This window comes from Patagioenas fasciata, chromosome 10 (assembly GCF_037038585.1).
Source record: "Patagioenas fasciata isolate bPatFas1 chromosome 10, bPatFas1.hap1, whole genome shotgun sequence".
NCBI lineage: Eukaryota > Metazoa > Chordata > Aves > Columbiformes > Columbidae > Patagioenas > Patagioenas fasciata.
The window spans coordinates 22551376-22564212 of NC_092529.1; the positions used below are offsets into that span (position 1 = coordinate 22551376).

The window sequence follows — 12837 nt, forward strand, 5'->3', positions numbered from 1 at the left end:
CCTCACAGGTGTGTCCATGGAAACTAGATGTCCAAGCTGCATTTTAAACTGTGATGAACTGTTTTTCTCAGCTGGTAGAAAGAGACAATGAGGGGAAACATCTCTTCATCAGGGAGGGGGTTTTCCATGAGAAACAGCACATTTAATTTCCAGAGATTTCTCCCCTAACTCGTCACTGTCTTTCCTCCTTGCACAGGTCCTCATACCCACAGACAGCAAATGTCCAACAGCAGCTCCATCACCCAGTTCCTGCTCCTGCCATTCACAGACACACGGGAGCTGCAGCTCTTGCACTTCTGGCTCTTCCTGGGCATCTACCTGGCTGCCCTCCTGGGCAACGGCCTCATCATCACCACCATAGCCTGTGACCAGCACCTCCACACCCCCATGTACTTCTTCCTGCTCAACCTCGCCCTCCTTGACCTGGGCTGCATCTCCACCACTGTCCCCAAATCCATGGCCAACTCTCTGTGGGATTCCAGGGTCATTTCCTATGCAGGATGTGCTGCCCAGGTCTTCTTTGTATTTTTCTTGTTTGGTGCAGAGTATTCTCTTCTCAGCGTCATGTCCTACGACCGCTACGTTGCCATCTGCAAACCCCTGCACTACGGGACCCTCCTGGGCAGCAGAGCTTGTGTCCACATGGCAGCAGCTGCCTGGGCCACTGGGTTTCTCAGTGCTCTGCTGCACACGGCCAATACATTTTCACTGCCCCTGTGCAAGGGCAATGTCCTGGACCAGTTCTTCTGTGAAATCCCCCAGATCCTCAAGCTCTCCTGCTCACACTCCTATCTCAGGGAACTTGGGCTTATTGTGTTTAGTCTATTAACAGGATTTGGGTGTTTTCTCTTCATTGTGCTGTCCTATGTGCAGATCTTCAGGGCCGTGCTGAGGATCCCCTCTGAGCAGGGACGGCACAAAGCCTTTTCCACCTGTCTCCCTCACCTGGCCATGGTCTCCCTGCTTATCAGCACTTCCATGTTCGCCTACCTGAAGGCCCCCTCCATCTCCTCTCCTTCCCTGGATCTGGTGGTGTCTGTTCTGTACTCAGTGGTGCCTCCAGCACTGAACCCCCTCATCTACAGCATGAGGAACCAGAAGCTCAAGGATGCCCTGAGGAAACAGATGACTGGATTATTTCTGAAGCTATAAACTGGCTCTGTCTTGTTCTATATAAGAGTTATAGTCTAACTCATTGTAGATTCATCCTGTCTGCAGTATTTTTTGTTTCTCTTGGTGTTTGTTTATTATGAAAATATTTTAATTCCCTTTGCAATTCGCTGCCTGCTTTTCTTTTCTCACTGAGTGGCTGTGTCAGTGAGGAATTCGTGTTCTCTGTGTTTAAGCAAAATAAACAACCTTCAACAATTTTTTTTCTACTGGCATCCTAACTCCAAGACCTTTCTGGAGCTGCAGGGACAGTTCCCGTGTGAATGGGTGGAAGGGAAAAGAGCTCTCTCATGGCAGCAGAGCCAGGGAGAACCAGTACTTGGCCTTCCAGAGCTGTTCTGGTTCCACTCCCACACTCTCCTTCTCAAAAAACCCCAAACTGACTAAACAATAACAACAACCAAAACCAAAAACAAAACAGCAACAACAGCAACAACAAAACAAGCTACAAACAAAACAACACAAATGTGCACGTTTCCAGGCAGACATCAGTCATCAGCTGTCTCACCATAAACAGACAGTGCCATTTTTGGGGCCCCAGTGTACCTGAGGTGCTGGCCTGGGATTGGCATCTATCACACAGGACCTGGGAAACCAGAGCACCTTGCAATGCAGGGGGACCCTGGGCAGGGGTTCCCAGGGTGTTTGTGGCACCAGGTGTTTGTGTCCCTGGAGCTGAAGACATTTGTGTCCTAACTCCATGACCAGTTCTGGAAAACTCTTTCTTTTTCAATGAAAAGAAACTTCCCCTAAAGAAAAAGTAAAGAAAAGTATGTTGACACCTTCCTTTGCTTTGGATCTTTGTCTTCAGTTCTTCTTATATTAATTTTCGTTGACATTAACTGACATACAATGAGCTTACAAGCAAGAAGCCAAGATCATTTTGTGTCTTGCATAGCGCCCCATGATCTCTGAACCTTCCCTGCCCAGGACTCCTCACACTTTGCCCAGAGCGAGTCACACTGAGGTGTTGGCTGGTTCACTGGCTGAGATGTTGGTTTAGATGGTCACCTACAGCACAGGTGGATCCTACCCCATCATCGTCTGCTCTGCTCCACTTAGAAACAGAGCCCAACATCACAATGGGATCATAAGAGAACTGAGGTTGAAGGGACCTCAGGAGTCTGCAGTCCAACCTGTCACCAACTGACTCACACCGAGGTGCTCAAGCCTTGATTCAATGAGAGACTGAAAACGTGCAAGGACAGAGGCTGCAGAGCCTCTCTGGGTGACCTGAGACAGCACTTGGCTGAGCTCCTAGGGCAGGGGTGTCATATTCATTTTCACTGGAGGCCACATCAACCTCATGGTTGCCTTCAAAGGGCCGAGTGTAGTCTAAGGACTGTATAAATGTAGGAGTAGTTACTTTTATACGGTCCTAAAATTACATTCGGTCCTTTGAAGGCAACCGTGAGGCTGATGTGACCCCCGGTGAAAATGAATTTGCCACCCTTCTTCTAGGGAAAAAGCTTTTCCTGATGTCCTGGCTGAACCTCTCCTCTTTCACCTTCCACACATTCTCTTTTGTCCTTCTACCACACACCATGGTGAAGAGCCTGGCTGTGTGTTCTCCATGACCTCCTCATTGGTGCTGACAGGCTCTGATGAGGTCCCTGTCAGCCTTCCCTTCTCTGGGTTGGACGAGCCCAGCTCCCTCAGCCTCTCCTCACAGTCAAAGTGTTTCAGCCCTTAGCCATGTTGAGGACCCTTTGCTAAACACACTCCCGCTTGCCAATATCTTTCCTGAAATCAGTGCTGAAATCTGCATGGAATATTCCATGGAATCCCTTCCCTCCACCTCCTGGCCGTGCTCCTTGTGGCACAGCCCTGGGTGCTCCTGGCCTCCCTTGCACCAGCGCACACGCTGCCTCCTGTCCAGCTCCCTGCCCACCCAGACCTTTCCCACAGCTGCTCCCAGCCATGATGTACCAGCCTGTGCCATTGCCGGGTGAGTTCCCTGCAGGGGCAGACACTGGTTTTGGTCCTGCTGAGGTTTCCTGAGGGTCCTGCTAAGAAGTGTTCTCCTCCTTGAACCCCTTGAACAGAAGCCTGGGCGATGTTTCAGTAAAGAGCCAGGTACAGGAGGCATTGAGTTCCTCAGCACTCCGTGTTTCCCTTCTTCAGCTGAGGTCTCTGATGCAGCTGTTGAAGCTCTTGGTTTTGCTCTGGACTTTTCTTGCAGCCACCAACTCCAGGTGAGCTTTGCCTTTCCCAAAGTCATCCCTGCACAGCAAAGCCAATGCACATGAACTCCTTGTCTGCACCTGTCCTTGCTGTCACCCCTGGAAACTGCTTTTGGCTTCTGTCTGTTGCCCCACAGATGTTCCCACAGCCCCACAGTGCAGGCTCAGCACAGGGCAGGGTGTATTTGGGATGGGGAATGGTCTCCCAATGTGATGCACACAGAAGTCCCTGTGCTTTGTCAGCCCATGGTCTTCCTGTTGTGCAGCCTCTCCAAGCTCTTGGAGAGGCCGTGTCAGCTGTGGGGTCACAGACGGCCCTGCCCCAGGCTCTGCCAGGGTCTGGGCCAGGAGAGAGGCTGGGCAGGGCTGGCCATTCCCTGAGACGGGCCCTGAGCCCAGCAGGAGGATGGGCATGGTCTCACAGGGAACCTCACCCGTAAACCTGGGCTGAGCAGCCAGTGGTGGACATGGCCCACGAGAGATGATGAGTGGTTGGGGGGCGACAAAAGTCCTGGGCCACCTTCCTGGTCTGTCTATGATACCAAGGGCACAGAGCAGCCTCCTCTCTCCTGCACCTGCATGTCTTTGATCCCTCACACAAGCCCTGGCTCTGCATCACAACCCCTGGTGTGAGTCTTCACCCTGCATGGCCATGCAGCACGAGATACAGGCTGATGTTTTTCTCTCTCAGGTCCTTTCCAACCCAGCCCAGCTCCTCGAGTCTCTCCCACCTCCCCCGCCCTCTCTCTACCCCTAATGCCCTCTGCCCAGCAAAGCCCAGTCACGGCTGGTCCCACACCAGTGCCCATTACAGGTGCTCTGGGCACTCACCCCAGAGCCTCTGCCCCTCTGAAGGGCACAGCAGCTCCTGGGGCTCAGAGAGGGGTCACCCCAGAGATGGGTGAACATGCACAGCAATAGGAAAAGGAGGCACCTGTGTGTCCTTCACTCTCCTCTCCAGCAGATCCTGAGAGGTCTGCAGCCCCTCCATGCCATCCCTCTCCCCAGGCCAGCACAAAAGCCCTGGTCCTTGAGGTCCTCAAGAGCTCTTACTGCTCCAGGCACAGAGCAGCCTTTGCAAACCTGGTGCAGTCAGAAAGCTGTTTTCATTTCCCATTAATTCTGGCTATGCAGAAGATGGATCTCTGACAAAAAAAAAAAAAAAAAGTTGCTGTAGCTTCTTTTATTTCACTTAATTACAATGAGCAACTTCCCATTCACACAAGTCCAGCCTTTCCTAAGGTCTCAGCACCCCACGTTTAGCCCAAGACACACATGGCTCATTCCCCAGCCCCACAGACTGCATTACCCACAGCTCCACAGAGCAGAGCAAAGCTGGACACGTGTTCCCATGGACACACCTGCAGGAAAGGACCCACAAGATCAGGCTGTGACTCTGCAGCTGAAACTCCCATCCCCAGAGAGCCTGAGAGCAAGAACAAGATCCCAACAGCAGTGACCCAGAGCAGGGGAGCAAGAAGGACGATGCGGTGAGGGTGGGTGTGAGAGAGGCCAGGGCAGAGGCAGCCGGGCGCTCAGACAGCGTCACCCTTCCCCAGCTGTGCAGCCACCTCCCAGACACCAACATTGCCGGGCAGCTGCTCTCAGCCCCTGTGCTCTGCAGAGGAACTGGAGCTCTGGCTGCACAGGAGCTGCTTCATGCCTTGGAGCGCCCGGCCCTGAGGGCAGAGGCTTTGCTGGGTGGGACAGGAGGCCAGGGGGCTGCTCACAGGAGGGATCTGCACTGCAGGGGATCACAGGCACTTTTCTCTGTTCTCCCTCCCATAGAATTCCAGGCCTAATTTCCTCTCATTTCTGATCATTCTCCCCCTGGGAGGTGTTTCCCTGTCCATGTCTCTTCCCTGTCAGTGCTCACAGACCCCATCCCACCCTCTGTGCCCTCCCCCTGGCCCTACAGATCCTGCCTGTTCACAGGGCACTGCCTGGGGGCATCTTCCTGTTTGCAGGCTGGAAAACAGGACAGGTCAGACTAGGCTGATGGGTCCAGCCAAGGTGATGCAGATGCTGTGCAGAGGCAGAGGGGTGGTGAAGGGATGTTATGAGCCTTCTGACAGATGTGCTGATCACTCACAGTTGCAGTTCAGGAGTCTCAGTGACTTGTCTAAGCATGAGAACTCATTTTTACTTTATCCTTTCCTGCACCCCCACCCCTTGGGATAGGAAACTGAAAAGAGAGGCTCAGGAAAGCTCCTTTTCTGTCTGGTAATCCTTGCACTGATCTTGTCCTTGAGGCATCCCCTTGGAAAAATCTTGGGGTGATCTCGAGCTGTGAGCAGCCCTGACCCACAGAGCACCCTCTCCACAGCAGAAACACATTTCCTGCCCTATAGCGTTTGCTCCTTCATATGACATCTTCTCCCCTCAGTATTGTTGGGATCTCCTTGGCAGGCTGAGCGCTGACCCTGGCAGGTGGCAGAGTCCCTGTCCCGGCACAGCCCTGGGGTGCAGGGACCCTGCTCTGCAGGACAGCCCTGGGCACCCCTGGGAGCTCCCCCTGCAGCCACCCTCAGCAGAAGGTGCCATGATGCCCTTTCCCATTGATGATGCCACAGGGAAGCCCTGCTCTGGAGTGTGTTCTTCTCTACAGCAGAGATACTGTGAGAGAGACCTGACAGATCCTGTAAATTGTGGGATGTATCATCTTTAGGGTCTCTCTCCAGGAAATGCAGCAGTATTGTCCAACAGCCAGAGACTTACCATGTAAGGACCGTGAAGATTTGTCTCTCAATGAGCCCTCAGCAACCAGCCACCTACATTGCCTTTCCCCTCTCTGTGCCTGACTCCTGTGCCCTCAGTGCTGCAGGCAGAGCCCTCAACCCTGCTGCGTGTGCAGAGGAGCTGCTCCTGGGCAGAGCTGTCTCTCTGCAGCGCTGCCGCTTGCCAGGAGCTCCCTCTGTCCCAGGAGCCCAGCCCAGCTCAGCAGCACAGGAGCAGCCCCTCATGTCCCTTTCTCTGTCCCCTCTGGGCTCCCTCCACATGCCTCTGGGGCTCCAGGGGCACAACTTCAAAGTTGAAGTAATCAGTGATGTTGATTCTCTCTCCTCTTCAGAGACACTTCTGTCCAGTACTGTATATTTAGTTTTAAAAAAATAAATCACTGTGAGAATCATATTTTCTTGTCCCATCCTTACATAGGACACGAGGAATGCTACAGCAAATTTCTGCAAACTGGGGGAGAAATACCTTCAGTTGAATTAACTTAGGCATTTTGTTCTGCTTTTATACTCTTAGGTGCAAAGGGACATTCATCAGTCTTTGGCCATGTCATGTCTGTGCTCTGAGGCAAAGCCTTCGCACACGTGGGCTCTTGGACACTTGGTACCAGGTTTCTTGTGGCAGGTCAGAGCTGGGCTGGTGCCACAGCTGGGGTGGTCCAGCCCAGATGTGAGGCAATGTCCTCAGATGGGAACCTGACTGGGGGAGCTGGAGCTGTCAGTGCTGCACACAGAGCTGTGACACGGGTGGAATGAACTGCCAGGCAGGGTGGCAGAAGTGAGTTCATCTGGTCTACTAGGACAGCAGCCTCCAAGCACAGCAACAGTCCAGATCAGAACTCAGTCCAGACCTGTAAGGCAATTCAAGGGCCCATAATGAGCTGCTACTACTGCAAGAACAGTTAAAGTAGAAACAAAGACATTGTGTGGCCACTGATGAACTTAATAAGAGCAAGAGCTGAGAATCTCTGTGTCCTCTTGTCCTCCCTGTTTACCAGATGGGGATCAAATGAGGGGTCACTGGAACTATCGCAATCTTGACCATTCTATGGGACAGGAGGGGCAGCATCCCAGGAGCTGAGACAGCAGGACGATGTCACAGGGAGGCCACTCTCCACCATCTTGGAAAGCTCATGGAGACTGGGGGGACTCCCTGACCACTGACAGCTCTCACACAGTGTGTGCACTTTTCAAAATGGCCAATGGGTGAGCAGGGGAAATAAGGGCTGTGCCCCAGAACATGTCCACTGAGAGCCCATTTCTGGGTGTCTGGAAGAGAAGGTGGTGGGGTTTACCCAGGACAGGTTGTGTCTGTCCATCTTCTTTGCTTTCTGTGAGGAAAGAACAGGATCGATGTAGGGAGAACATTGATGGTCTGTTACCTGGAAGTCAGCACGGAATCCTGCATCATTCCTTGCAATAGTCTTGTATCCAAGGTAGGATAAAGCCCTGAGTAATCTGGTCTGACCCTGCTTTGAGCAGGAGGTTGGTTAAGACACCTGCCAGGCTCCCTTTGAGCCTGAATGATGCTGTCCTTTCATCCCCTTCATGTTTTCAATTTAGACAAAGCTCTCAGGTTCTCCCTGACCACAGGAACAATTCAGATGAGGTTCAGGGCTACTTTACAGGTACCCCTAAACAGTCCTGACCACAACTTTTGCACCCCTTTTCATTTGCCCCAAGCCAGGGTCTTTTTTGCTATCACAATACCCTTCCAGAAAGAACTGCCCATGTTGTTAACCCTTTCAGAGCAGGTTGTTCAAGAGGTGTCAGCATCCATGTACAGAGTCTGCACATCAGCCAGGCAGCAAAGTCACCATTCCAGAAATGGAGATGAGACACTTGACCAGCTCCTTGAACCCAGATATCAGCGTGACATGTCTGCTGAGATTCCCGGGAACACCTGAACTGTAAGTGCAGAGCATGTGAGTCCTCTTTGGGTATCGTGGCTCGTCTCCTGACCCATGTGGTGCTTCAGGCTGTGAAGAGAATCAAAACCAGACATTTGACTGGGGTAGTTCCGTTTTACACGCGTCCCACAGGGCAAATGAAGGGAGCTCAGAACTCCAGACTCTGCTGCACAGCTGGGACTGCAGAGACTGGGAATGCAGGTGACAGTGTGTGTCAGTGCACACCACATAAAGCTTCTGGCTTCCTTTGTGCCTCTGCACTGACCTGGGATCTGTTCCTTGGCCTTCTTTATCTCAAAAAGAAAATATTCTCCTATGTCAACAACACCTCACACCAGGGAAAAAAAAGGAAAAGTTATGAAAGAAGGATGATTTTGGGTAATTCTGTCCAAGAGGTGTACTCTTTAAATGATTTAAAAAAAAAAAAAAAAAAAGGAGGGAAAAAGCATTGCTCTAAGAACTTATTTCAGGACACAACTGCTGAGGTGTAGTAGATGTTTTGAAAAGTAAGAATGACTGTTAGGAATGAAATTGAAGAGGTTTAGTTCATCATCATCTGCAGTGAGAATAAGGAGTTCCCTGTTACTGTTATCAGTGACAGTACCACTGTTCAGAAACATCCTTCAGAGCATCTCCATTATCTCCATTTTTTTCTGGGCTCCAAAGCTCATCCTGCTCAGATTTTGAAAGGATTTCTCCAAACCCCTGTGACCCAAATCTCTACAACTGTCTCTCCTCAATAGCCTTTTACCCCAGGAAGGGGAAAACTCCAAATGCAGGCACCAAACCAGTGCCCAACCTGCCTGGAGAGCCAGGGCAGTTGTGCCACACAACAGCAGCCGCTGAGGGAAGCTGGAGGTGATGGAATTGAAATGGTTTCAACCCAAATCATAGAATCATAGAATCATTTAGGTTGGAAAAGACCCTTAAGAACATGGAGTCCAACTGTAAATCAAACACTGGCAACTCCACCACGAAACCATATCCCTAAGTGCCACATCTCCATGTCTTTTAAATACCTCCAGCAATGGAAGCCCCACTCCTGAGCTGGCAGAACACCATTGGCTGCAGTTGGGCATAAGATACTGGTCATGACTGTGAGTTCAGCCCTCGCTGGCAGAATGTCTCACACATCACTGAGGAGGGCAGGGGGTTGGGACATGGGAGCACGTTTCAGTTTCCAGATCCCAGGACAGAGCCCAAACGATCCTGCCCTTGAACTCTGGCATCCCATTTCCTGAGATGCAAAACTGGTGGGATTTCTGTGGATAGTCATGTTAAAAGGCATCAATAATCCTTCAAGAGTTTGTGTACTTGTCTAGGAATGTCAGTTTTTAAAGAAAAAAAAAAATTAATACGCTTATATTTAAATATCTGTAAAATAGCACTCTGCATCAGTGGTAGTCCCTCTGGCAATGATACCTAAATAGGTATTTGCACTATAAGGCTTCATACCTGATGAGGCACAAGCACACATCTACGTGGTTCAGATGAAGGGTGGTCTGGCAAATGTCACCTTTGTGTGCCCAGGTGCATGGACACTGCTCATGTGCCTCTGCAGAGTGTGGCAGGAGCTGGATCCCCTTCTCGGGACAGACTCCTTCCAGGAGAGACACAGACACAGGGGTAACTCATCCGGTCTTTACTGCATTTCACTTGGCATCAGTTTTGACACATTGGGTGCTGTCCTGTGACTGCCCTTTCTGCACAAATGATCATACAAAGACAACCATTTAGTAAGACATGGCCATAAAGGGGCTGTTACGGACAAGAAAGCTCACCATAAACTCTGGAGAGAGCGAGGAAGTTTATAATAAGCACCAGGAAGAACCAAGAAGCTTAAGGCCTCTTCTGAAGAGCGGGAGGCCCTGAGCAGCCGTTGTCCGTGTGTAGGTGTGGGAGAGGGTCAGGGCCTGTCAGAGAGAAGCAATGAGATGGCTGATGGCTTCAGTGAACCCTTCCAGCCATGTCTGAACCCAGAAATGGAAAGCAGTTGATGTCTACAGGTGGAGGAGGAACAGGAGGAAGAATTTCCTGGGAATATGGAAGGAAGAAAGGCCTCTCTTGGGCTAATCATATATGGCAGTGTCATTTCCATCCTGGGGGCATGGCTGTGCCTGGGTGATGGGGAATGGCTGCTGCTGGGGTGTTTGTGCTCAGCCATGGCCCATGAGCTGACCCTGCTCTGCTCCTCTCTTACGCTGCCCACACTTGGATGGTCCTCAGGAATCATCCATGAGCCTGGTGGATCCATGAACCTCCTGGAGTGATGGGTATGGATCCAAATAGAGGATTCAAGCAAGTTTGGGACTGGGACACTGAGGTGATTGGTGACCATTGCCAGGTGTATGAAAGAAGCTGGGTGAGTTGTGAAGAACTCACAGGCATTTGCAGCTCCACAGAAAACCAGGGCCTTGCAGTTAAAGCGACAGCACTTGACATAAAACCCACCCCCAAAGCATGAAACACTCACAGTGACCACAGGAAAAGCCTTGTAAAACATTTGAGAAAAATCTACCAGGTCCCAGGGGTCAGGGCTCACCCATTGTGATGATGAACAAGCATCAAGGGCTCACATGGCATCAGAGCCACCTCCCCATGGCCCTCACCACCTGTAATCAGTGTCTCCAAGTCTTTCCTTGACCAGCCTCCAGGGACAGGGACCTGCACTGGTTGTTTCCTTCACAGCTGTGTCAGCGATGGCCCTTCATGGGGTCCCTCACACCCTCAGAAACTTGGGGTTTGCTTCTGCCTTTCACTTCATGAGAGGTTTGTTCGTTGTTTCAGCATCTGCAGTTCAGGATCGTGGCAGCAGAGGGCTCATTAACATCTGAAATGCTCTTACAAGGCAAGGCTCTGTGCATCTTTTTCCTAAAGGCTTCAAGTCTGCTGTTGATGATTAGGGAGATTTCAGAAATAGTAAAACAGAGGGCATTTGCATAATAAATAGCAATAAAGCTAAATTTCTTCTATTTCCTTCCATGCTCAGTTTTCATTTTCTGTAATGGTGTCTGAGCATCTGAGTTGCCTCAGGTCACCCTGACTTGAGCCCCATCCATTGCTGGGTTTTCTCCAGACTCCTGAGTTTCTGAATGAACTCCCAGGAGACCTTGCTGGTGAAGATGGGGGCAAAGAAGCTATGAAGAACCTCAGTCCTGTCTGATTGTACTCTTACAAAGTTCAGCAGGAGGCCCACGTCTCTTATTTTAAGGAAACTGTGTAAGCTCGTCTTGCTGCCTTCATTCTCCCCTGCAGCTATGAAGTTCAGATCAGCTTTGGCATCATCTTTACATCCATGGACAAGGTTTCTGAATTCCTCCTCTGCAGCTTCCCCTGCTTCCACCTCTTGTGTGCTGCCTTTTTGTCCTGGAGCTCCATCAGTTCAGATGAGCAGCCTCACAAGATAAATGCTTCTTTTCATGGGTTCTCAAAGAAATCATTCTTGTGCTTGGAGCAGCCTGTCCTCTAAGGCTGCTCTGGTTTCCTGAGCTTCTTCACCTTTCAGGCCTTCTTCCACGTAACCACCTCATCTGCCATCCCCCAGTACGTCAAAGTCTTCTCCTCTGGAGCCCACCAGCCTGTGCTCTGCTGCTGGCCTTCCTCCCTCCCCTCTGGTGACTGGGACCCCACTGTTTCCTGGTCACAACAGCCAAGGTGGACACTGACGTTCACATCCCTCACCAGCTCTTCCTTCTTGATCAGGAATAGATCCAGGTGAACATTACCCCTATTGGCCCACCAGGCAGACATGTTAAGAAGTCGGTCCAAGATCACCTCCTGGCCAGTGAGTGTCAGGGTAATTACAGTTCTCCATAGGAACCTGCTCATTGACTGGAGACATCTAAGGTTGCTGACAGTAGATGTTTTCCATTTCTTCTCCATGGTCAAGTAATTTGTAACATCCAACTGGATGTACACGGCTAAGTCTTGGAACTGGGGGTGAGAGTGGCTGGGCACCTCACTTCACTGACTCCTGAGTCACCCGTGTCAGGAAGACGTTGTCAATGAGCTCCAAAACCCTCCTTGTCCCCAGCCAGGAACCTGGGAGGTGTGGGACCATAGTCCTGCCCTTGGCCTTGCACAGCCCCACATCACACTGTCCAGGAAGGGCCCTGGGCAACATGGGAGGGACAGGATCTGCCTTCCCAGGGCTGGGGGTCAGGGCTTGACCTTTGGTTAATGAAACACATCCAGGTTTACTCAGCATCAGAGAGACCTTTACTTTGCTTTTCCTGACCTGTCATCACTGCCTCCGGTTTTCTACTCTAACCAGATCCTGGAGACCGTTGCTCAGTAGTGTCCCTCAGTGAGACCCATTAACAATACCAGAAACTATGGAGTTTGAATCTGACTTTGATTTCTTGAGAAGTTTCTTCTTCTTCCCCTCAAGGTCTGATGTTCATGGACTCTACCCCAAAGCCACCAGAGGGGTCATTAAAGTGCCTTGGGCTGCTCCTGTGCTGCTGAGCTGGGCTGGGCTCCTGGGACACAGGGAGCTCCTGGCAAGCGGCAGCGCTGCAGAGAGACAGCTCTGCCCAGGAGCAGCTCCTCTGCACAGCGCAGCAGGGCTGAGGGCTCTGCCTGGGGATCTCGGGGAGACGAGCAAGGCAGAGAGAGATTAAAGGTGGTCAGGACTGGGAGGATGACTGAGAGCTCACTGGAGGAGAAACCTTTGCAGCCCTTGCCGTGGTAAGTCTCTGGGTGCAGGGTAATGCAGCTGTAGCTCCTGGAGGCATCTCCTAAACCTGGCACAGGCACAGCTGGTGGGATCTGTAAGGACGGGGATCTTTTTCAGCAACTTCGAAAATCTGAGAAGCAAGTTGTGCACCCAGGGGTGCC

The 12837-nt window shown here is 51.3% G+C and overlaps 1 protein-coding gene across 1 annotated transcript; it reads left to right on the forward strand.

Annotated features, from left to right (window-relative positions):
• The first annotated feature begins 219 nt into the window (after positions 1 to 219).
• LOC139828712 (olfactory receptor 14J1-like) lies at positions 220 to 1152 on the forward strand. Its single transcript, XM_071812846.1, has one exon. It carries the CDS (start codon positions 220 to 222, stop codon positions 1150 to 1152), a length of 933 nt encoding a protein of 310 aa, XP_071668947.1.
• Positions 1153 to 12837: the final 11685 nt, after the last annotated feature.

Coding starts and splice junctions, on each gene's coding strand:
- LOC139828712 (XM_071812846.1), top strand. CDS start 220: ATGTCCAACAGCAGCTCCATCACCCAGTTCCTGCTCCTGCCATTCACA.